This window comes from Marmota marmota, unplaced genomic scaffold, assembly GCF_001458135.2.
Source record: "Marmota marmota marmota unplaced genomic scaffold, marMar, whole genome shotgun sequence".
Classification (NCBI taxonomy): Eukaryota; Metazoa; Chordata; class Mammalia; order Rodentia; family Sciuridae; genus Marmota; species Marmota marmota.
Window position 1 is genome coordinate 25,189,076 of NW_026000142.1, and position 26,222 is coordinate 25,215,297.

Here is a 26,222-nt window from a genome sequence, read left to right on the forward strand (position 1 = left end):
ATATATACTTATATTCAGCATGTTAAAAGGAACTATTCACTAAGCGTTTCAAATGATAACAAATGTTCTAATATGTATTAACTTAGAAGGTAGACATGTTTATAAATGCTCTGTATCCTTAAGTATGTAAAATTCTTTAAGTTGAAGTGATTTCTGCATAGTTACGAGTCATCAAAGCTGTTGTAAGAGCTTCTTCCTAGGTACTGTTGGCAGAATCTCCTGAATTGTGAGGTGATGCTTAAGAGTTTGAAGTGTGATTATTCCAAAATCAGTTTATATTACTTCTCATTGGCTTCTCAGTTACTTATTTTTCCGACACTGATATTCTAATTTTTTTTCTTAGACAGTTGTGTAAGTACGAGAGAGTATTATCCATTTTGTGGTCCTGTCAGAAACACTGTGTTCAATGAAGCAGCCCTCCTTTTAGAAGGAAGTTTCAGTGTTGAGAATTTGGCTTCCTGGCCAGTTGGGGAGCCTGAGTCATTTCCACAGTGTTCTCTTGGTTTGCTGGCTTGAGTTCACTAATCCTGTGAAATGTTGGAGGTTCTTAATGCCTGTGCTTTCCAAGTCAGGTGGCCAGAGCTGAAAGCAGGCAAAAACTTACGGTTTTTGATTTTTCACCCTTTTACTTCATAGGCTCATTTCTTAAAGTTCATGTTGTTTTGTTTGCTGATAACAACTCAGTGTGAGGCAGACTCAGGCAGTGCTATTGTCTACCTGTCCCCCCCCCCATGGTGCTGGGGATTGAACAGGGGGCCTTGTGTATGCAAGGCAAAAGCACTCTATCAACTGAGCTATTTCCCCAGCACTGTTTTTTTTTTTTTGAGGTTTATTCTTTAGTTGTGGCCAGACACAACACATTTATTTGTTTGTTTGTTTATTTATTTATTTAGCTGAAGCTCGAACCGAGTGCTTTGCACATCCTAGGCGAGCGCTCTACCACTGAGCCACAACCCCAGCCCTTGTCTCCCTGTTTTGGCAAACATTTCTTTTTAGTTAATAAGGAGGTGAGAGGGATGTAACTTTGTATAAGGCAGCAACAAATAAAACTTTCAAGAGGAGCTTCCAAGTGATTCAGTTCTCTTAGAATTGAAATGATGAGGAGGTATACTGCGCTGAGGGTAAGACCTGATATTAGCCAGACTGTTTTCTCTTTCACCATAATGCTTTTCTCTGGGTTTGTGAACTTAATTGAATATGACGTGAAAAAAATGGTTAGTGTTTGCCATACTGCCAGCACTTGTGCTATTATATGGTGCTTTAAAAAGGAGCCGACTGACCTATGGTATTTTCTTAACATGTTGTAGATAGGAAAAATATCTAAAAACAAGAAGAAAAAGCTGAAAAAGAAACAGAAGAGGCAGGCTGAGTTATTAGAAAAACGCCTTCAGGAGATAGAGGAATTGGAGAGAGAAGCTGAAAGAAAAATAATAGAGGAAAACATCACCTCCGCTGTACCTTCCAATGAGCAAGATGATGAGTACTGCCCAGAGGTGAAACTAAAAGCGGCAGGATTGGAGGAGGCAACCGAGGAAGAGACTGCTAAAGACGATGGTCAGTGGCACCCGGAGTCAGGGTTGATGGGGTCTTGGGAGCATCACAGAGGTGGGCTTTGTGCTGCTGCTTTGGATACTAAGGAAGAGTTTCTCTGTCTTCTTAATGGACAGTACGGGAAGCAACCTGTTCAATCTGTAGTTCATTAATAAAAATGTATGACAGACATTAGTTAACACCGCAGTAGTTTTTAAAAATGGAAAACACCATGTTTCTATCCATGCTAATAATGGCCCCTTTTTATTTTGTGATTAAATTTTTGCCTAACTAACATATCACAGACCTTTTTCTGAAGGTTCGGGAGAGGGTAGAAATAGAAATCCAACTTATAAAATTATTTTCCCCCAATGCTAACTTCCTCTAAGGAGACTCGACTAATAAACAAATAAGTTAAATAAATGAAAAATAAGATTTAGAAAGCTTACAGGGTTTACCCTGAAAGCCAAGAGGTGTTGACTGTGTGGTACATAAATTAAGCACATTAAGAAGTATATCTTGTCAAAGGACATAAGTACCTCATGCCACTGTGTCAAAGAGAGTACCAAGGCCTAATTCTTAACCCCTGAACTTTTTAAGGTGAAGCTGAGGACCAAGAAGAGAAAGAAGACACTGAGAAAGAAAACATTGAGAAAGATGAAGATGATGTTGAACAGGAGCTTGCGAATATAGACCCTACATGGATTGAGTCACCCAAAACCAATGGCCATATTGAGAATGGTCCATTCTTACTGGAACAGCAGCTGGAGGATGAAGAGGATGATGAAGATGACTGCCCAAATCCTGAGGAATATAACCTTGATGAGCCCAATGCAGAAAGTGATTACACATATAGCAGCTCCTACGAACAATTCAATGGTGAATTGCCAAATGGACAACATAAGATTCCGGAGTCGCAGTTTCCAGAGTTTTCCACTTCATTGTTCTCTGGGCCCTTAGAACCTGTGGCCTGTGGCTCTGTGCTCTCTGAGGGATCTCCACTTACTGAGCAAGAGGAAAGCAGTCCATCCCATGACAGAAGCAGGACAGTTTCAGCCTCTAGTACTGGGGATTTGCCAAAAAGTAAGTGTCCTTTCCCATCCATTGTCTGCTTTCACTGGCTCCAGGGTCATGCCTTTGACAAACACTGTGAAAGGAGCTGACTGGTGGTGGTAAAGCCATGTCCATGTTTTAACCATTTTTGTTTTATTGCTTTTATACTCATGAACAAGAAATGTGCTTTAAAAATTTGTTCTGTGCCACTGGGCTTTTTCTTACTCTCTGCTTATGCAATCCCATTTCTGAGCTTTTCTTATTCTTTCTATATTTAGTCAGTGACACCTAACATTTGCAAAAACCTTGGGAGTTTAGCATCCTTATAGGTTCCTACAATGCATTAATTTAGCTTATAATTTGTAACCTCTTTCATCTGATGGTGTTATATTTAGGTTTTTGGCTTGTTTCTATTTGAGAGAACATCTGCCTGCTCTTTTGTTATGTTGAGAAAGAAGTGTCTTGACTTATTTTGATAATTGTCCCTAATTATAGGACCCTGCTATCAATAACAGTCCCAAGATTATAATTTTGTAATTTTAAAGGAAGTGACATGATTTAAACATGAAAATAGATTGTAGGTATGTCTGTGCAGGGCCCTGTCTTATTTCAAACCCTTATTTTGGGAGCAAATGCCATGTGACATATTGCTGAGTGACTTCAGTAAGTGAAAACTGGGCTCTCATTTGGTTTCCATTCTGGCTCACAGTGAAAAGCTCAGAAACCTCCTCTGCTCCCTCTGCTGATAGGACTGCTTAACACATGGCAGGTTATTGATGAGCCAGCCCTATAGACAGCCCCATAGATTCTGCAGCCCCTTTCACTCTAGCAGGCTGACAACTTATTCTCTGAGAAAGCCAGCCACCCTTGTTACTCAGCTGTAACTAATCATTCTAGCATGTGTTTTCTTAACTTGGTGGGACATAGTTAGCTCCTGGTCACCTTTTTCCTGGCCAGGGAGTATTCAAAAACTTCACAGGTAGATTCATTTCTAGGAAAAGGCAGCCATGGAAATATACCTTCTCTGCTTTTATTTTTGCTGTTGCTCATTTTAACTTACAGATGCATATAGAAAGTAAATTTACAGAGTAGCTTTGTATTATTGTGCAAGCAACAGTTTGGGGCAGTGGCTTCAAATATATGAGGTTAAGCTGGGTGTGGTAGTTCACACCTGAAATCCCAGCAACTCAGGCTGAGACAGGAGGATCCCAAGTTTGAGACCTGCCTCACCAACTTCGTGAGACCCCTCAAAATAAAAATGGTCTGGCCGGGTATGTTGGCACATGCCTGTAATCCTAGTGACTTGGGAGGTGAGGAGGGAGGATCACAAATTCAAGGCCAGCCTCAGCAACTTAGTGAGGTTCTAAGCAATTTAGTGAGATCCTGTCTCAAAAAGTAAAAAGGACTGGGAATGTGGCTCAGTGGTTAAGTGCCCCTGGCTTTAATCCCTGATATTAATAAGTAAAGCAAACAAAAATTAAAAAATTCTGGGGAATAGCTCAGTAGTAAAAGGCCACTGGGTTCAATCCCTAGTGCAACAAAACAAAACAAAAACCAAGATTAAATCCCAGCTCAAAACTTAATAGCTATGGAACTTTGATTTCTAAATCTCCCTGAGTCTCAGTTTCTTCCTCTATCAAAGGAAATCAGTGGCCACATCTAGGTTAGTTATTAGCATTGAATCAAATGCTACCTGTAAATGGTTTAGGTATATAAATAGTGCAGGTAAACAAATGATATATGATATATAATGACAATAATGTATAGAATATTTCTTAGTGAATGTACCTTCTTGTCATGAACCTGGTAGGCGCCAGGCTTGCTACTGCTATTGCTGTGTTGTCAGTGTCTTTGAGACCCATGTGAGTTGTAAGGCTCAGGACAGTTTGTCTTGCTAGTAACCAGTAGATTCTGAATGCAGGCCTCCTGTTTCCTGGTCCAGTTTTGTCCACCACATTATAATTCACATTCATAATAGGCAGATATATGTTTAGGCTTAAAAGAAAAACTTCCTATGAAAAAAACAGAAGTAGAGGGAAATTCAAAATTATGGTGAATGCATGAGTGAATGGGTGAGGAGAGGGAAACATTCTGATTTACACAAAATGTAAAATCTGGTTGGAGATATTATTTAACTCAGAGCACGTTGCTTGAATTTAAGGAATACTTGGGCACTCTATCAGAGAACTACGTCCATACATTTCTTGATTGACATCAGGTTGCGCTTCTCTCCCAGCCTGTGTTTAACAGTGGGATGGGGGGTATATGACTCATACCTGAGCTGCACTCCACAGACCCTGCTGCCTGGCCCACCTAAGTCCTCCTCCTGCTTTGTGGGCTGCACTTTGTCCTGCTATTTCCTAGGGTAGTTCCCTAATCTTTTTCAGCAATCTTAAGCATGGGCGTTACCCTGATCTCTATTCTTAGCCCATTCTTCTGACACTCCAGTCTCTCCCTAATTGACCCAAGCCTGTCCATGTAACCATGTAATCCATGATTACAGCTGCTATCAATGTGGTGTTGCTGACCAAATCCCTGTTTATTCACTCAACTGTTGAGTCCCAGCAGTATTTTGGTTAGTCCCTGTTGTGGGTACTGAGGATAGTGGTCAACAAAACCAAGGATGTAACTGCCTTTCTTCTTGGATTACCATGGGGGTAGGTAGCCAGTGAAAACCAGTTAGTGTTGTGAGCTGCTGTGGGTAAATTAGGCAGTGGTGTGGAGGGCTGCTCTAGATCTTACTGAGAGAGATCACACCTCCCTGACAGGATAACCTTTGGTTAGAGACCTGAGGGAGTGAGGAAGCAAGTGGAGGATCCAGGGACTTCTGGCAGAAGAATCTCTTCCTCTGCTTTCCTATGCTGGAGAGCCACTTATTCAACAGTGTTCAAGACAGCCTGATCTCTGTGTCACAAGGGGACTTCAGACACATAGAAACCAGAGCACAGTTTGCTCTCTCGATTGGCTAAACCTCCTGTATTCCCTTGATGGTCCTTGACACTCCCCGTTTTTTCTCTCATACCCAGTAGGTCACTTTGTCCTAACAGTCATACCTCCTTAAATGGGGGTCCTCCTTGCCTTGGCCCTAAAGAGCATGGTCATTGCCTGTTTGTACTATCACAGAGGCTACCTTTTGATCTGGCTTTTTGTTCTTTCTTGTTGCCATCCCCACCTGTCTTTAAGTCATTGCTAGAGTGTTTTAGTGGGGTGTATGATCCATGAGTAACCAGACCCATCCTCTGAGTTGCAGGAATTACTAGAAAACCCACTCCTCCCTCTCTTCCTCCCCGCCTCCCCCCTCCCTCTTTCTGGTACTGAGGATTGAACTCTGGGATGCTTTACCACTCTGCTCTATCCCCAGCCCCCTTTTTTTTTTTTTTTTGAGACAGGGTCTTGCCAAATTGCTGAAGCTGGCCTCAAACTTGAGATCTTCCTGCCTCAGCCTCCTGAGTTGCTCAGGTTACAGGTGTATACCACCATACCTAGCACATCTCTGTATTTTAAAAAAATATATTTTGAAAGAATAGTACAATAACAATTGTATACCTTCAATATAAATTCATACTTAACATTTTGCCACACTAGGTATATTTACATATATGTAAATAAAAACTGTGTTGTAGATATTGGGATTCTTCTAAATACTTAAGTATAGGGCTGGGGAATATAGCTCAGTTGGTACAGTGCTTGCCTGGCATGCATGAGGCCCTGGGTTCAGTCCTCAGCACCACCCAAAATAAAAAAGAAAACCAAACAAACTTCAGTATTTGTCTCCTGAGAGATGAAAGGACATCTTTGTCATAATAATAATACCATTATCATAGTAAGAATATGAGTGATTTTATAATATCTATTATTCATTATATAGTCGATTTCCTCAGTAGTTCTAAAATGTTTTTTTTTTTTAGTTTCCATGATCCAAAATATGACAAAACAATGTATCTCCTCCTGGGTGGTTGCTTCTCTATTCCCTAGCGGGCCTCTGCAATCTTTCTTCTTATCCTACTGACTGTACTTTACTTAATTGTATGGTCATTGCTCATTTGCATTATCTTCTCTTCAATGGAATGTAAACTCTTTGAGAGCATGGTATGTTTTTACCTTTGTATCCTTAGCACCTGAATGCTAAGATAAATACTTTAATAAATGAAAAAATGAGTGCTTTCTGGTTATATTTTATTCTTTACTTTTCCCTTTTGCAATAAAAATTTTATTCTCTCCAACACACTACCATCCCTAGAAGCTCTGTCAGATGAAAATCGGTGATCTTTTTTACATTGTCCCTTTCTTCTTACCAAGCAGAACTTTTCAGTGTTGTTAAATTCTGGGGAGGTTCCAGGCAGGATCTCCTGATGCAGTCATCGTGTAGAGGCACTCCATTTTGGTTTCCTGCTCGGTCATTTGGTAGCCTCCCCATAGAGGAGGTGTTTTGTTTCCCAATGGTCTAGGGGCTTACAGTTGGTAACCAGTTACTATATGATCAAGAGGCAAAAGAAGCAGGCTTTTTTGAGAATTTGCACAGATCCTTCCCATTAGAACACAGTACATGTACATGAGGAAGTAGTGTAAGAAAGGTTGGGGGCCATGTTGAGATGTTTAAAGAACATAAATACCAGGCTAAAGGATATAATATTTTTCCAGAGTAACTTGACAGCCATTGAAGGTTGTGAAAGGGGGAAGGGTTCCTCTTAGGTTATTAGCTGCCAGAACTACAACATAGATCTTGGTTCATGTTGTCTGAAGCACAGAGGCCATGGGGGTGGGGGTGGGGGCATCATTGTTTGTGCATGTAGGGTCTACATGGAGTCCTTACATGTCTTCTAGTCACTGTCATCTTTTGTCTAGACTGCTGCTGGACAGCCTCCACCTCTTGTTCCCCAGGCCATTCTTATCTAGTCCACAGACACCTTTTAAAAGTATATGTCCTTATCTTTTCTCCACATCCAAAATGACCTAGCATGCATTTCCCACATAGAGCCATACCCTGAGGTACCTTTGGAAGTTGATGTCCCCTGCAGTGGTCTGACGTCACATGCTTTGCACCACTCCTGCTGGCTTCTTCCTAAAGTATCTCAAAACTGAACTCCTTTCTGCGTCTGGCCTTTGCATTTCCACTGTCTTCTGCCTAGAACTTCTTCCTTCAATTCAGTCCTCTTCTTGAATGTCACCTTCTCACAAATGACCTCTCCTAAACATTATCCTCCTTCTCTTTGATTAATAGCATATGTAGTTATCTGACATGCTGTGTGAATTACTTACTTTATTGTCTACATTTTAGGTAGTATGTGAATTTTCTAATTTGGGGTGTGTCTTCATGCTGTGACCCTAGAGCCAAGCTGGCACCTGGCACACAGAAGGGGCTTGGTAACCATTTTTTGAGTGAATGGGTTAGGTGTTTCAGTAAGTCTCCTAGTTCTGCTGCTTCCTGTTCTGACCCATCTCCATGTAGAGAGGATATTTATGTCTCCCTTGTAGAATGTTCTAAAATATAAAGAGGGAGTATCTGCCCCACACGGTGCCTTGCCCAGGTGTGATGGCAGCTGAGGCACTGCTAACTACCTTGTTGCTAGGTTATAGGATAGACTTACCAGTGTTACCCAGAGATTGACTTATCAGAAGGTGACCTAAAGGACCCAGCCCTTCCTGAAGTGAAATCTTCTCCCTTATTCTCTATTTGGTGGAAGCAGAGAGCAATTGTAGCTTTTCAGTTTGTCATTTGGTTTAGCATTATCAATGAAAAGGAAGAGCTCTGACAGGTTGCCACAGTGGCCACTTAATCAGAGGGGGTGATCTGATTGCTTGCAACACAAAATTGTAATGATTATGCAGCAAGTGTGAGCGTCCCTGTATTATTTATGAGGCCTTTTGGAGTGTTGCATTCAGGTACCTTGACACAGGAGCTGTCACACTGAGAGAGGAAATGAGAAACACAAACAGAATCTATTTTACCCTCCTGTTGTGTTCTTACACAATTAAATTTTTGCAATAAATTATCTAGTATCATTTAGCTCACATTCAACTCTTACTGTGAGCTGAATAACCATTTACAAACCTGAACCTGGAGAATACTAGCATGTACCCAAAGAGATTTTGTTTAGTGAACATAAAGGAGGAATAGTAAGTATAAAGAAATGGTATTTAAAGATGTGGTGATGGTATCTTCAAAAGTGTATTTCTCTAGCGTATCTGAATTGTGCAGCTCCCGGGAAGTATCTTTAAAAACAAGAACTAGGAGTGGGTGGCAGATTACAAGTTGCTTCCTTCCATTTGAGCACCCTCAAATAAAAGCCAGCTCAATTACCTGTTCTTATTGAGAAAAGAAATAAAATATTCTGGGAAGTCACAGAATGTCAAACGAAGCTGCATCCTCTTCCCTCAGTAAACCTTGGATCTTAATGTTTGGAAGTTGTTTAGAAAAGGGAGCTCACTCTTGGGCTCCACACACCTGCCTGCTCATTCTTCTTTCACTGACCCAAGAGGATGGCTCAGCTGGTTACAGCAGAATGAAGCTCCAAGATCTGTACATTCAGCCTAATGCTCTCCTGCATTTGTGTCTTTGGGAGGGGGTGATCTCTTCCATTTCCTCCTTTCCTGAAAACTGAGTCACAAAGAGTTTGACATATGCCAGTTTTAAAACTTGTAGGTGTTAAAAACTAAATTTGAATCCATTTCTGCAAACTTTAAATTCCTGTTGATTCTCCTTGATTAGATGATAGGAGGGATTCATCTAGTAGTTTCTAGTGTTGTCCATTTATCTGTTGGGTCAGCATTTTATGTTTATCACTCTTCTTACCCCTTTTACATTTTGCCTTCCCTTGTGGGTCTCTGCTGCTTGCTTTCTCATCACTTTCTGAGTTCCTGTGTTTCTTTTCCTCACTTCCTACTTGGTCTTTGGTATGCTCCATCATGGATAGCTTCCTTATAAAGTGGGGTGCAGAGCTGGGTGCAGTGGTGCACACCTGTAATCCCAGCAGCTATGGAGCCTGAGGCAGGAGGATTGTGAGTTCAAGGCCAGCCTCAGCAATGGCAAGGCACTAAGCAACTCAGTGAGACCCTGTCTCTAAATAAAATAACAAAAAATAGGGCTGGGGATGTGGCTTAGTGGTTGAGTGCCCCTGGGTTCAATCCCTGTAACCAAAAAAAGGGAGGGGGAGGGGTTGCAGGAGTAGGTTATATGCACCAGGAGAACCTCTGTGCCTGACTGGCCTGGGTTGATCCAAGAGCTGAGAATAGGTCTTGAGAGCTCAAACACTGGCCAGAATTCTCTCAGCATCATGTGGAACCCTCCTTGGGAGTCCTGTGGATGCTGTGAATCCTGGGGACCTTGCTATAGTCTACCCTGCTCACTACTAGGAAAGCTGGCCTTCTTCTCTTTCTCTGGTATTTGTCAAGGAATTGAACCTCCTTAAGCACCAAGATTCCATAGTTCAGTGTAACCAAAAACTGGTGTAGTTTATGTTTGCAGTGCCTACCTTGTGAGTGAGCAAAAAGACACTCTGGGGTGGGTGTTAAATGCCCTGCTTTGAGCAGACTTTTTAAAGTCTATAGATGCTATTTCAAAATTATTTTATAATAAGTGAAAGCCCCAGTTACATTTTATTCTTACCAGAAATCTGAGCTTATAGGGCAGTTTGAGATTTGATGATGAAGATGCTGACTCACTTCAAGGTCTTCTCTCTGAGCCTCACCAAGTTCTTTTTCTATGTCACCTGCCCCTTGGTTAATGGTGCTTGACATATAGACATGGTTTGGAATGATCTGAAAAACTATTTTGGCCCCAGAACCACTGGCCTTGTGCCTGATGTGAAGAAAACCTCAGCATCACCCTGGAGTTGAGAGTGACCTAAGTGTGTGACAGGTTCATGTGTTGCCTTTATGGCCCAGGCCATATCAGGAGATGTCTGTTCTGGAGTCTTCCTTGTCCATAATTAAACCAGAATAAAGTAGTTCCTCCCTTTAATCTATATTGTCAATTAACTACCAGTCTAGTCCTATGTGTGTTCAGCCCAGGCAGCAGGAACTGTAGGAGACGCTGTGGGTGTTAAGGTAGAGGTACCAGGGGCCTGGTAGTCATTCCATGTCTGATGAACAGTGTGTCAGTAGGAAGTGACTGGCTGCCATGGCAATATTCTGTTTACCTTTATGTTCCTTGTGGTAATGCACCAATGAGTTAGATATGGCCCATGAGGCAATAGCCTCTGATCAGATGAGAAGCAGCCACAGAAAAACAGGCAGGGAATGGAGCAAGGCCAGCATGTTCTAGGGCTGAGACAAAGGAATTAGGGATGAAGAGGTATCCTTGGGGGTCCTCTGTGTAGCTAAGTTTTAATTGCCTTTGTGTAATATTTTCCAGAGATGGAAACAAAAATTTTTAATTCTCTTTAGTCCACCTAAATGATCACCATCTCCTTGTCCTTCTAAAAAAGGAGGTGGTCTGTCTGGCTAACACTGTGTTCACATATGCAAACCCCTTGTCCCAGTCACTAACCTTGCTACTGTTTGCCCATGCCAGCAAAAACTCGGGCGGCTGACTTGTTGGTGAACCCCCTGGATCCACGGAATGCAGATAAAATTAGAGTAAAAATTGCTGACCTGGGAAATGCTTGTTGGGTGGTAAGTAGTTTTCTTTCTAAAACATTTTGGTCATGATTCTGAGAAGACCCTTTTTATTTTTCCTTTTTATGTCTCTGTTCCTCTGGTAATGCATCTGTTCCTTTCCAGCATAAACACTTCACAGAGGACATCCAAACACGTCAGTATAGATCCATAGAGGTTTTAATAGGAGCCGGCTACAGTACACCTGCAGACATTTGGAGTACAGCATGCATGGTAAGGATAGCCTTTGCCATTTTCTTCTTGTAAATTAATTTTTCCCTTTACTGCTTTTGATGGGGCAATCTCCATGGGGCACAGATCTCAGTTTTTTAAAAGTGAAAATTGTCAACCATGGGATGGATGAGAGCTAGGAGATTGCTGCCTTGGGAGTCTTAAGAATTGGAAGATGTTTACCTGGGTGTGGTAGCACACACCTGTAATCCCAGTAACTCAGGAGCCTGGGGCAGGACGATTGCAAGTTTAAGGCCAGCTTCCCCAGTTTAGTAAGGTCCTAAACAACTTAGTGAACCCTATCTCAAAATAAAAAGGACTAGGGAATGTCGCTTGGTGCTGAAGCACCTGAGTTTAATCCCTAGTTACCACCCTGCCCCCAAAAGTCTCCTCAGATCCTCAGATGTGTCTAGGATTTTTGTTCTGTTCTATAAGAGATGGTCTCTTCTTCAGGTCCTGTGCAGTCCATCGCCCCAAATATCATACTCATTTGGGGTGACACGGGGCTTTCAGTGTTGTGCAGAGCTCCCCCTTCGCTCATGATGGATGGGGAGGTGGTGAGAATAGGCATCCCTCAGGGTAGGGGTTTCTGGGGCTGGAAGGTTGGAGCCCTGCCAGGTGCAGGGATGGAATATGTCAGCAGCTGCTTTTATGCCCCTGCTGGCAAGGGACGGGATCTCTTCATATACTAGTGCATAATGTCTTTCTTCATAGAGCAAAGTCTAGAGACTGTTCTGACTTTTCTGGCTTATTGCTCTGGGAAGTACAGTCACTTCTGAGACAGCAGTAGTGGCATATACTCCCTTGGTCCAGGTCTTTTGCTTTGGAGAATATGGTGATGCTTTCCTGGGGCACTGGAGGTCATTCTTTTCACCTAGTGTCATGACATTAGTTGGGTCTAAACTCTTCAAGCTCCACCAGTGTATTTGTTTTTGGTTTTTTTTTTTGTTTTTTGTTTTTTGGGTCATTTGCACCAATGACCTTCATCCATGAGCCAGTTTCAGTTTCTCTTGCCCAGTTTCAGTTCAGCATCTTCCAGTAGGCTTTACTTTGTCATTCCTCTGCTGAAAAGGTGGGATGTGTGGAATGTCATGCTTGTCTCATTATTTTTTATCCAAATTCTTCTCTGATTTAATTTTCAGTTATTTGAGGTTAATTTGATAATTCTTTTGTGTTTACTATATTTTATGCCCACTAATGCCAAGTAAAAGCAGTGTGTTAAGCAGATAGGACCAGAGATGAGAAAAAGTACATACTTTGTGTCTTTCAAGTTGGGATCATCTGAGGCCACATATATGGCAAGATACCTCTAAATACATGCATTTCTATTTCCTTGTTGCTCTGATACATAATACCAAATAATAATTTTAATGTAACTAAAAATTTTAGTTTTTAGTGAGTTTCAAAAACCCAAGTCCTGTCTTAGTAAATTTTGGACCGGAATGGTTGAAAGACCTGGCAGTCATGTGGTGGTTGCTTTGAATTTAGAGCCTGCTGTGTGGAGAGGCCTTTGCCTGCTCTGTGTGACTGGAAGGCAGAACAAGGTGGAGGCTAGAAGCTGCAGGAGGCAGTCCAGGTCAGCAGGAAGGGAGTGCTTGGAACAGTTGGGCTGCAGGGAAGCAATGACCCATTTCAGGAGGTGGCGAACCAAACTGCACTTGTCCCTAGCAACAGAAGGCCATGTATCAAGGCTGCCCTGAATTAGGCTCTGAGAACACTTTCAACTCTGAAGTCCTATGCTTCTAATTTGGGATATTAAAGTTTTGTGATATAGCCAGAAAAATGGGACAAAAATCCCAGATACAGGGATAATGGTGGGCAACCTTATGCCAGTTTGTTTGACTTGCATCCTGTTCAAATTTGTCTCTGTACACCATACCCCTGTCCACTGTGTGAACTGTGTTCACATGTAGTAAACAAATCACAGGTTTTTGTTCTGTTCTATAAGAGATGGTCTCTTCTTCAGGTCCTGTGCAGTTTTTAGTGAGTTTCTAACCCAAAACAGGCTGTGTCTCCTTTCACTTGTCTCCTTCCCAGGGGCTGCATGTGGCTCCCACAGTGCTGCTAGGGCTGCTTCCAGGGGTTCTTTCTCACCAGGTGGTTGTCAGAGGATAGTTTTTCTGGGGCCAAGCCTTCATTCACTGCCTGAGGGATGCAGCTGAGAGATCCTTTTGTTTTTCCTAGAGAATGTGATGTGACAGAGGAGGCAGTGTTTCCTCACCTCTACACTTTCTCTGAAGCTTGGAAATACTGCTGCAGCATATGAAATTTGACCTCATAATACTAAGCATTACCACAGTTTATTCTTGGTGGTAAAGCCTATAGTCCTTCCAGTTTCATAAATAGTATCAACTATGGCAGAAGCTCCATCAGTACTAAGAGCTGGCAGATAGTGGCTGGTGCCCATGCTGTTGTCAGGGAAGAGAGTTTTGGACTCGAAACTGGAGAAGCATAATCAAATGAGGCAGACTAGCTGGAATATGTCAGTTGCTGGATTTATTTTCCTCTCCTTGAACTTTAGGGCCCTTCCAGATTTAATTGTGTAGTGTATGACCTAAAAATTTGGTTTGGGGAGAGGTGCTGTTTTCTGCACTTGTGGGTCATAGTTCCTGAGTAGGTAACTTTTGTGGGCTCTATGGTGAGTCTTGGTCAATGCCATGCAATAAAGGCGACTCTGAAAACCTCAAGTTTCCTCAGCACCGGGCACATCATGGAACAAAGAGGTGAGCTTCTTATTCAGAACTGGCACTTTGACTTAGGAAGTCATGAGATGAGAGGCTGTCCTGAAGAAAGCCCTCTGAGAAGACGAGGCCAAGACAGAAGGAAGAATCCAAAGTTCCCAAGTGTTAAGAAGTAAAAATGATAATAATATGGTTTATATTGGGAGTAGCTTAGTGAGTTGGAAGTAGTACTGTTTCATATTTTCATAGTTGCCAACATGAAAGGCTTTTGTGAATCACAAAGGCTGATGTTTTATTGTAATGTATGTTTATCCTGTTGTGCTTATTGAATTTGTTTCAAAAACATAGTCAACGTCCAGAGAATCAGAACTAGACATCATTACTGGAGCACTGTCATCTTCCCTCTCCCTTAAAAAAAAAAAAAGATTTCTTTGATAGGCTTTTTAAAGCAAGAGTGAACCCAGGATTATGGAGGGGTAAAAGCAGAGCCAGAGTTCTGCTGGAGCTGCCATCCAGGCAGCTTCTCAGGCCCTCCTCCAATTAGGGAGTTCCCGTTTTCCTCCTGGCTTATAAAGTATTGAATTAATTGTTTGGCAGGCTACAGAGACTCTTTGGGCCTCATGTAATCTATATGTTCCACTCGAAATTGGAGACAAAAGGGAGGTGTACCTTTCCTGATTGGGGATTGGCCCTGCTGTTATTCTTATTAGTGGAGAAGAGAGGCCCTGGGTGGGGACCTCCATGGACCCTTTCATACCTTAGTCCATCTGCAACTACTGAGATGGTTGGTTCTCCCTTTCCTGAGACTGACATGACTGTGTGCTGCTCAGACCCAGATCTCGTTGAAGGCAGGGATCCTGAGTTATGAACTGGTGCTCATCACAGGGTAAATGGCAACAGTCTTTTCAACCCTGTTTCTCTCCTGCAACTGATGCATAGGTCTTTTATTCTTTTAATAATTAAAAAATAAAAGGTGTGTGTAGGGAGGGTGGGATGTAGTCCCATGCTTATTTTGCCCACTCTTAAGGACAGAGCTGTTATGATGGACCCTTACCCAGGTAGATGAGCCCTCCTTTGAGGGGCCGTCTACTCTGGTCATTGGTTGGCTGATGCCCTGCACACCTGGCTATGTTGGGGTCTCAGCAGGCGACTAGAAGGCCTCCTTGGGGAGGGCGTGGCCATTGATTCCCAGGCACCAGTGAAGAGGGGAGCTCTTTCAGAGTGGCAGTAAGTATGGGACATATTTGAAAGGGGATTTAATGTATTCTTGAATTTAAAAACATGGTATTTGGTCAGCAGAGTAATAGCAGTTGCTGTCTTTGTATATTGTTACCAGATTAAACCCATGATCCTGAGTTTTTTCTTTGATCAAGGAAAATGGAAACAAATGACCTGCTCCACACACTGGCATGCTGAGGGGTAGCAGGTGGCAACCTGGGGAGCAGCTCTCCTGCATAACCTCAGCAGGGCTTGTAAGGTGATATGCTTCATTTGGTTCCAGGAACAGAGGAAGGTTTTTCTTGGTTCTAGGTTTTCTTTACCTTGAATCAGAGATGAAGGAAATGATGACAAGATGCTGGCAGATAATCATTAATTACTCATGTGTAAAGGTCTTTGCCTAAAGAAAGCAGCAACATCTGCTGTATAGGGACCACAGGTTAGCCTGATGGTGAGGAAAGGCCTTGGACTGGCCTGATTGAATCCTGAGTTGAGCCCTCTTTCTGCCATTTACAGAATTTGTGGCCTGCTGCCACTGGGCCTGCACACAGGTGCTGCTGACTCACTGATAAGTTTGTTTCTGCTTCTTACAACGAAGAGAATTCATGGCCTTTAAATCTTCCATTGGAAGAGCTATAAAAATGTTCCTGAAGTTTCTTTGAACTTTTTGAAAGAAAGAAACAGAGATTTGAACAGTTTTAGGAGGTTCTTTTGTTTGATCGAGATCCTCATAAAATGTAGGTCTCTTCTGTAAGGAGAGAACTTAGAGCTGCTGGTGTGGGGGCCAGTCTCGGAAGTGCTCAGCATGTCGTCTGTTGTGTCCTAGGCATTTGAGCTGGCAACAGGAGATTATTTGTTCGAACCGCATTCTGGGGAAGACTATTCCAGAGATGAAGGTGAGTGTTGCCTTCTGAAGACCTCAGTCTGGGTCTACTTCTTGTCCTGAACTTCTAGAGAGTATTGTGTTTTTACTAAAATAGAGCCATGTTTTGGTTTTCAAATACCAAATTCAGATGCTTTTCTTTGGGTTTCCAGTCCCTCAGTTTCAGTGAATGGGCAGTGCCTGCCTGGCACAGGCAGCACTCTGCAGAGCCCTGGGGCCTCAGGCTGCTCTGCTCCTGGCCTTCCTCAGTGCAGGCACCTTGTTGGTGGGAGAGGGCAGACTGAACAATCGCAGAGCCTCTCCGGAGTCCTTTTGTCCACTGATCTGCTGCCCATTTTACTGTCCTGTTTGAGCGCTTGAGTTGAAAACCAGGGAATTCTGGCTTGAATTCCATCTGTAAGCCTGACCATCTCCATGCTTACTTGCTTGCAGTGCTGGGGTGGCCTGGGGTGAGCTGGCATCAGTCACTATGGACACTCCGGAGGGTGCCTGAGGCCTGCTAGTCCCACGAGCCTCTGCATGGATGTGCTGCAGACATTGTTGATTTGAGTCTATTTCTGATTTTTTACTAATTTTCGCTTTTTTCCTTCTTCTTTTATCCCATCCTTCCCCTTGCCCCTCCCATTCCCATATCCTTTTTTTCTCTCCTCCATAGACCACATAGCCCACATCATAGAGCTGCTAGGCAGTATCCCAAGGCACTTTGCTCTATCTGGAAAATATTCTCGGGAATTCTTCAATCGCAGAGGTAGTACCTCTTCTTTTTGAAAAGCGCCACGATGCAGACAGAAACGGAATAGCAGCTGCTGATTGTAGTGTTATGGTGACAAAGGCATTTCTTCTAAATTCCAAATGCAACCCAACAGAATTCCTGTGCTGATTTAAAAGTCAATGGGAAGACCATATTTGGCCTGTGCTGTGGTCGCCCTGTGTACTGGCCCCTCCCTGGGGCCTGGGACAGTTGGGTGCCTTCCAGCTCTGGGTCCTGAATCCAGCTGCATGAGGAAAGCCTATGCTTTTGATCATTCAGGTCGCGCTCTGTTTCTGTCTGCGCGGGCGGTGGTAGTGTCTGCATGCAGTGTACTGATTAAACTGTCGTGTGTTTCTGTTTTGCTGGCAATGTTTCCCAATGCAGATCACATAGCATTGATCATTGAACTGCTGGGGAAAGTCCCTCGAAAATACGCTATGTTGGGGAAATATTCCAAGGAGTTTTTCACCAGAAAAGGTAACGGTATTTATGCAACACTAATTTCCAGCATAATCTTCTCCCAAGAGGAGAAATTGTGCGTTCATGTTTGGGCAATGGAGAAAGACCTGGACTTTTACAGCTGGGGAATTCTGCTGAAGAAAGTTCTCAAGAAATAATCCTGAACCATCTGATTCTGTGGAATAAGGATTTTGTAAGAAAACAACCTTCCTAAAATCCTTTCTCTCCTCCACTTCTTACCTCTCCTACCACAGGCACCAAAACTGTGTATTCGGATATTTGTAAAAAGGATTTTAATGATTTTTAGGAAGCAACCAGACTTATCTTTCAATTTCCTTTTTTTCATGGACACTCTTTACTACAACAGAGGCAGCCTAGAGTCTGGACTCAGTGAATGTCTATCTGTGCTTTGTTGATCTGAGTTGTTTACAGAGGGATCCAGAAATCCCATGTATATAAAATCTCATTTTCCTCAAGTGTTTTGGCATGCTACATTATAGATGATTTGTTTTAATGTTATAGTTCTTGCTGACCTTCCCTTGGTGTGACTCTGAAACAGTTCTTTTTTTGCCCTTTGTAGTCTGCAGTTAGTGATCAGTTTTATAAAATACTATAAACCCCCTCTGCCCTGGGAATTTTGTTTCATTTTAGTACTGGGGATTGAACTCAGGGCTTGATGCATTCCAGACAAGCCTCTGCTATTGAGCTAGATCCCCAGCCCAGGAATTTTTTTTTTAAACCCCTCCCAAGTGCTATATCATTTTGTGATGGACATAATCAGTGCTCTTATGTCTTGTTTTTGTGTCTTCAATTTGTTTTTGATTGTAATATTCTTTAATAAAGATTTTTTGGGGGAGGGGGGTTGAGAGTACTGGGAATTGAACCCAGGGGCACTTAACCTCTAAGCCACATCCTGAGCCCTATTTGATATTTTATTTAGAGATAGGGTCTCATTGAGTTGCTTAGTACCTTTTCGTGGCTTTGAGCTCGTGATCCTCCTGCCTCAGCCCTCTGAGATGCTGGGATTACAGGTTTGCACCACCATGCCTGGCTTCTAGCTCTTTTTATATTTTATTTAGAGGCAGGGTCTCACTGAGTTGCTTAGGGCCTCACTGAATTACTGAGACTGTCTTTGAAGCTTTGAACTCACAATTCTCTTGCCTAAGCCTTTCGAGCCACTGGGATATCAGGCGTATGCCACCTTGCTCGGCTTAATAAAAGAACTTTTAAAGTTGATTGAGTAGAACATGGAGGTTCTAGAAATTTCTGAAATTCTCAGATACTTACCTTTTCTTTTTTAGCCAAATTTGAAGAACCAGCTTGACTTTTTATTTTTCTATGAAGAAAATTCTTACTGAGTAAAGTTCCCCTCCCCGATGCAGATAAAGTAGCTTTGCTATTAAACTGTTCAGTGACAGATTGTGAGACTGGGGCATGTCATGGATTCTTTTGATCTTAGGTTTCCTCATCTTTCAGTGGTGGATTGTTTCATGTTACAGTGTTGTTGCAAGAAGGTGTAAAAGGATGCCTGTGTGACACATGGCACAGCCAGTAGCTGTTATTGATTAGAAGTAGTACTTAGAAAGTGAATGCAGTTTTCCTAGGAAAACTTTCTGAAAATATTTCAAAATGATTGAACCTAGGAAAAGCTCTGGGTTACCGTGGCCTGGGATTCAGTGTGACTTGGGGAATTGTATTTATTTTAATGAAGGCATACTCCTCCTTCCACAATTTAGAATGTTTCCAAGGCTGTTGGGATTTGGCCTGCCCCCAGACAGTGTGGCTGACTAGATTTCTCAATGGTCTCTCTCTCTGGTCAGATGGGAGCTGTATGAGAGAGTGGCTTACCACACATCATCCTGGTCTGCTGCAGTATTAGAGCGTGTTACTCACCTGATGAGTCTCCAGAGAAGAAGGAGACATGAGAGGCACTAGACATAGCACCTGTTCCTCCCAACAGGCGGATGTGTGGGTTTTAGAAGCCACCTTGACCACCACAGGCATCTGGGCACTGGTGTGGATTGATGGTGAAGGCATGCAGGGATTATTCTTTTGCAAGCAACAGGGATGGACTTGTTTGTTGTCAGGGGACAGTGTAGGAACCACATACTGTGTATAGGAGGGAAAGAGGGACAATAGAAAGGGATTTGAATGATGAGAGAATGAAGTCTCATGAATTAAAGGGTCTCTCCTTGCAGCTGATGGTCATGGAACTGCTCATCAGGTGGCTGCTCTTAGGCTTTCATACTGTTAAATTCTGCCCTGGCCTGGAGCTGTGAGTTCCAAGGGTCAGACCTGCTGAATGCCAGCACAGAACCAGCAACAACAATCACACCATTTGGCCGGAGCCCTCTTCAGAGTGATACCTGGTAAATGGAGATCGGGTGGGTTGTAGGTTTCAAAGAGATCTGCCTGTCTGTGGCCCTTCATGTATGGAAGGCAGCTTTCACATTGGACTTTCCATTAGCACCCTTGTTCCTGTGCCACCTTGTGAATGTGTAGTTATAGTTTACCATCATTGTCACATGTGCTTTTGGACTTGTATGCTTTGGTTCTTTTTGAGCAGTTTGTGTCAAGGTTACCTGCAGAGTTAAAATGGATTTGTCATCCTTTGATGACAGACCAAAAACATTTGGACTTGCTGTTGACTGGTAACCAGAGTGAGTTTTCCTACCTTTGGATGTAAGGGAGAATTTCTCTGTAGGCCAGAAATCCCTGAAATGACTGGATTTGGGACTTATGTTCTTTCCTGATAATTGTTTGTTTATAATGGCTGTGTAATGAGAAGGAATTTAGATTTTTGAAGTCACAGGAATAATATTATGATAAATGAGGAGTTATCATGGAAATAGATTTCACCACATCCCTAAAGATTAAGAAAATGGTTTATTGAAAGACATGTTTTGGCAAGTAGTGTGTGAATATATATTTTGGAAGTAATGGGACCTGAATATATATCCATTTAAAATGTTTTCTAAAAAATACTATTGTGTTAGAACTGATAAAAGACAAAAGCAAAATTTAAAGACTCCAAAGAAGTAGTAGTATTCTTCCTTAGCCAGGAAATTAAAAATTGAACTGGATTTTTGAACAGGAAACTTAATTAATGCTATCTTCCTATTATGGTACTGCTGATTCCTTTAGGTGTAAACATTGGTCACCAAAGATGGTTAAGAAATGAGGGTGTTGAGGTGTGGCCCATTAGAAATCAGCAGCTCTGTAGATTTTGTTCCTGTTCTGACCCCAAGAAGTAGGTGGTCCCCAGAAGTGTCTCAGCCCCTAAGTGATAGTTTTGGAAAGTCAGTGCAGGTAAGTGCAGCCCTCTCTGGGCAATATTCTTCTGACCCATTAATAGATACTATTTTAGTAAACATTAGGGTGTTGAGAATGGAACAGTTTAAAAAACAACTGGTCAGGCATGGTGGTATAATCTCAGCAATTTAGGAGGCCGAGGCAGGAGGATTACAAGTTTTAGACAAGCCTCAGCAACTTATCGAGGCCCTAAGCAACTTAGATCCTGTCTCAAAATAAAAAACAAAAAGGTACAGGGATGTGGCTTTGTGGTTAAGCATCCCTAGGTTCAATCCCTGGTATCCTTCCTTCCAAAAAAAATTTTAAAAAAAGAGAGAGAAGGCAGAGTGGGAAGAAAGTATGTTCTATTTAATATTTGAGCTAAAACTTGTTGGAATGTTTTCCTTTTATTTGTTTAATTTATTTTGGTTCTGGAAATTGAAACCCCGGCCTTGGGCATACTAGGCCAATGCCACTGAGCTGTATCCCCAGCACCAGTTTGTTTTAGTTTATTTCCAGAATTACCTAAAAAGTAACAGATTCTCTTATTATTAGCTGTGAGGATCAGAGCTCCATATGGGTGTTACCCACACAGGCTATACAGACATTGTCAATTGCTCTAAAAGATTTTCACATCATCTCACTTTTATAGCTTCCATAGATAGATGCCAAGGGTGTGCATTAGAGCAATTCATGATCATGTGGATATCCTGTGAGGACTTTGTTGCCTTTGGAAACCCTGCAAACTCAGTCATGACCTCTCTTTTTAGGCTCATTTTAGGATTCTTTGTTTTCAGTGTGAGCTTGACTATAGAAATAGCTAAGAAAAAAGTTTCCTTACACTAGTTATTGTCTTAAAGTTTTCACTTCACATACAAACTCCTTTTCACTACAATTTCATCTTAAAAACATTATTCTAAGTTTAGAAAAGCATTTTTTCCTTGGCTGTAAAAAGACCTTAGCAAAAAATTAAAAAGAAGAAAAAGAAGGCCGGCGTGGTGGCGCACGCCTGCAATCCCAGCGGCTCGCGAGGCTTAGACAGGAGGATTGCAAGTTCAAAGCCAGCCTCAGCAACTGCGAGGCACTAAGCAACTCAGTGAGACCCTGTCTCTAAATAAAATAAAAACAGGGCTAGGGATGTGGCTCAGTGGTTGAGTGCCCCTGAGTTCAATCCCTGTACAATAAAAAAAAAAAAAAAAAAAGAAAGAAAGAAAGAGAAAAGACATTAGAAGATAAGCTGTCTGAGAACTAAGATGCAGGAGCTTGCTCTGGTGTACAGCTGGATCTCTAGCCAAATTTAATGCCTGCAACAGAGTAGATTCAGTAAATATTTGTTGAATAAATGTAACCACCTTAACCTGTATGCATTCTTTGTTTTGGATAGAAACCTGTGTGAGCTAGAAATAGAGTGAGCATATGTTCCACTTTGCCTGGGCTAGTGCTAACGTAAAGCCTGCTGTCCTGGCATAACTACTTACCCTTGCTCACACCAGGACCTGCACATTCTATGCATGATAAAGGCCCCCTTGACTGGAATTGTGATGAAAGACAGGGATGCCATGTCCACAATTCTGTGCCCTGGAGACAGAGTGCTGATAGAGAACATATAGCAAAGACGTCTTATGAAATAATAAACCATAGTCCATACCACTGCTCAGTTTTTAAATTAATCTAAAAACATTTCAAAAATTTTAGCATTTATGATGCAAAAAGCAGTGAAATTGTTCAAATAATGATGAATATCTTTTATCCAAAATGCTTGAAACCAAAAGTGCTTCAGATTTGGATTTTTCTTAGATTTTGGAATAGTTCCACAAATACTTGAAGAGATAGCTTGGGAATCAGATCCAGATGAACACAGGAAGTTCATTTGTTTCATATTATGTCTCAAACACATGACCTAAAGTTAGCTTTTTTTTTTAACCTTTTTTTTTTTTTTAAGTTATTCATGGACCTTTACTTTATTTATCTATCTATATGCGGTGCTGAGAATCAAACGCAGTGCCTCACACATGGTAGGCATGTGCTCTACTACTGAGCCACAACCCCAGCTCTTGAAGGTAGTTTTAATGCAGTAATTTTAGCATACACGTGTTTTGACCACAATTTATCATATGTGGGCAGGTGTAGAATTTTCCACTTATGGTAGAAAATAAGTTTCAGATTTTTGGATTAAGGATGCTCAACCTATAATTCATCCCATTTAGTCACTCTAGTCTCTCCACCCTCAGCCTTCAGATTTGCCTGCTCTGCATATGTCATAGAATTAGAACCAGATACTATGTGGTCTTTTGTATCTTGCTTTTTTCACTTAGCATAATATCTTTGGAGGCTTAGCCATGTGGTAGCATGAACTCCATAGGGATGTAGCACCTTTTGTTTATCCACCCACCACTGGATAGACATTTGTTTTGTTTCTCCATTTTGGCTATTGTGAATAATGCTGATATTATTAATTTTCAAGTTTTTGTTTGGACATATGTTTTCATTTCCCTTGAATGCACATGTGTGATGGTTGAAGTACAAAGGTTTTTTTAAATTTTTTTATTCTTTTTAGATATACATGACAGTAGAGTATATTTTGACATACATACATGGAGTATAACTTATTCTAATTAGGTTCCCATTGTTGTGGTTGAATATGATGTGGAGTTACACGGGTCATGTATTCATATATGAACATAATAAAGTGATGTCTGATTGATCCTACTGTCTTTCCTATCTCCCGTCCCTTCTCTTCATTCCCCTTTGTCTATTCCAGTGAATGAAGTACAGAGGTTTTCATTTTGATGATTAGTTTATATACTTTTGCTTTATCTTTTTACTTGTGCTGTAGATAGCTTACTTAAGAAATCATTACCTACTTGAAGGCCATGAAGATTTACTTTTCTTTTCTAAAAATGTTTTAGTTTTATAGTTAGGTGTCTGATCCATTTTTAGTTAATTTTTTCTATGTGACATGAGGATTTATTTTGAACTCAACTATTTGTGTTTTGTATACCTATGAAGGAATTTGTTCAGATTTCTTAAATTTTGTTTCTTGCTTCGTATCACTATATATTGGTAAATTTCCTTTCTATGTATAGAATACTGAAATTTAGCATAATCATTTTATAATTACCAATATTTGCTGAAATATAGTGTCATGGATTTGCCTTTTTACTCCTCCCATGTGGTATGAAACTTCATGCATCTGTTTAATTTTGGAATATTATAATTTTATGGACAAAGTAACATTTTCCTTGTAGATCATTTAACATTCAAGAGAAATGTAAGTAATCTGGAACTGGCAAATACAGTTGATCTCAAAGCCCCTACGTTAGAGAAGGAACCCTGCTACTTACTATGTTTTCTTTGGCTCTGTAAGACATTTCTCAGCAAATTCAGAAGCCCGAGGGGCTCTAAATTATGGTACCTGATGGCAGTCGGTGCCACCTGGCTTATGGAGCTCTTATGTGCATGTGTGTATGGAAGGGTGGGCACTGAGCTGATAACTTACAGTCACAGGAAAGGTTATGATGCTGAGTATTATTTTCCAGCACTAGGGATTGAACCCCCAGGTATGTTCTACCACTGAGCAACATACCCCTGCCTTAAAACTTTTTTTGGTCCCAGGGATTGAACCCCAGGGTGCTTAATCACTGAGCCACATCCCAAGCCCTTTTTATTTTGAGACAGGTTCTTGGCTAAGTTGCTGGGGCTGGCCTCAAACTTGTGATCCTTCTGCCTCAGCCTCCTGAATTTCTGGGATTACAGGTTTGTTCCTCTGTGCCCAGCTGATGCTCAGTATTTTAAGAAGCAAAGGCTGAGTGTATAACGTAGTGACAAAGTGCTTGCCTACCATACGTGTGTTTAATCATAGGTGTACCTATATTTAATCCTTGGTACCACAAAAAAGGAGGAGGAAAAAAAAAAAAAAAACTAGAAACCTGGATTTAAAAAGTAAAAGTCATCACAATAAAGCATCTAATTATCTCCAGATTTGTTTCAGTGACATCTGAAATTCTTTTTCTAAATTTTTATTATACTTTTACTAATTTATTTTTATGTTGTGCTGAGGATAGAATCCAGTGCCTCACATTTGCTAGGCAAGTGCTCCACCCCTGAGCAAAAACTCCAGCCCAAGGTAAAAATTCTTTAATTTGCTAGGGAGCTGATTGGACAGTGGGGAGAAAATAGGAACCTCATCCATGACTGATATGATAGCATTTCTTCGTATTATATCAAACATAACGATTTGTACATATACTCATAAGGTATCTATATTATCCATGTTTGTTAATTTTAGAAACAGTCCTGTGTTCTCTTAGGTTAGTACTCCTGTATGTTCAGTGCCTGTAGGAGTTTAGGATTTTTTTTTTTTTTTTGAGTATTGCATACTTTGCTGTTTTAAGTCATGTTTTTGTATACAGTTTATTATATGAGATTACCTAGACAAAAGTATGTTAGCTATTTTAGGCTACTCTTAGCATATTTATTTTTTTGGGGGGGGGGGCAGGAGATTGAAGCAAGGGGTGCTTTGCTGATCTACCTCCCCCACACTTTTGTTTTTTATTTTTTGAGAAAGCGTCTCACTAAGTTGCTGAGACTGGCCTCAAACTTGTAATCCTTCTGCCTTAGCTACTCAAGTTGCTGGGATTACAGTTGTGCACCACCATGCTTAGCTGCTTTGAAAATATACATCAGTTTTTAGTGTGGCTAGTTATGTGATTAAATACTTTTTCATAGCCTATGTTCCCAGCACTGATATTGTGTACTGTGCAGTTGTTAAGGAATCTGTAGAGATACAACTTATCTTTTCATGGAAGATTGTATAGTCGATCCTTTGTATCCATGGATTCCATATCATATTTCAACCAACCACACATCAGAAATATATTTTAGAATAGCTGTGTCTCTACTCAACACATATAGACCTTTGTTCTTGTTATTATCCACTAAACAATATAACAACTGCAATAGAACATTTACATTGTATTAGGTGTATTCTAGAGATGATTTACAGTATACTGGAGAATGTGTAATATATATTGGTTAATGCAAATATTTTTTCTTCTCAGTGGTGTTTGTGTTGGGGAGGTGTTCTGCAACCAGTCCCTGTGGATACACAGAGATGATTATGCTTAGTTTGATATCCATTGAAGGATTTTAGTTTAGAAACTGGCACCCTCAAAAATAGGTTCTTTTCCTATTCTGAGCAGAATGTTTCTCAGCATTTGTATTCACCTACAAACTTGTGGAGTATGTGTTCCAAGACAGGATAACAATGTCAAGAAAGTTCTCTCCCCTTCCAGAGAACTTGTTTTTGCATGTCATGTGTGAGCTGTCTTAGTTTTCTTTAGTATTTTCTGATGGGATCAATAGTCACTCTAAGATAGTCACATTACTGAAAATAGGAAGATTCAGGGAAACAACCTGACAACTAAGAAAACTGGCATTTTGGTTCATTTGCTTTCCATGTTCCTGGGTATTTAAAAATCAGTCTTGTGATTATCTGCAGAACATAGTTTTGAGCATGTTCTGTTACTAC

At 41.2% G+C, this 26,222-nt stretch overlaps 1 protein-coding gene across 10 annotated transcripts in view; it reads left to right on the forward strand.

The window, feature by feature from the left end:
* Positions 1 to 26,222, forward strand: part of Srpk2 (SRSF protein kinase 2) — a 229,314-nt gene that overhangs the window by 199,591 nt on the left and 3,501 nt on the right. For 4 of the 10 annotated variants that reach the window (XM_048786158.1, XM_048786159.1, XM_048786165.1 and 1 more), the window contains 7 exons: positions 1,308 to 1,554; positions 2,131 to 2,613; positions 11,096 to 11,196; positions 11,305 to 11,412; positions 16,135 to 16,204; positions 16,847 to 16,939; positions 17,327 to 17,419. In XM_048786158.1, the coding sequence (XP_048642115.1) occupies positions 1,308 to 1,554; positions 2,131 to 2,613; positions 11,096 to 11,196; positions 11,305 to 11,412; positions 16,135 to 16,204; positions 16,847 to 16,939; positions 17,327 to 17,419 (1,195 nt within the window). The remainder of the gene's footprint in view (positions 1 to 1,307; positions 1,555 to 2,130; positions 2,614 to 11,095; positions 11,197 to 11,304; positions 11,413 to 16,134; positions 16,205 to 16,846; positions 16,940 to 17,326; positions 17,420 to 26,222) is intronic. The other 6 variants (XM_048786161.1, XM_048786156.1, XM_015488369.2 and 3 more) reach the window with 3 other exon arrangements.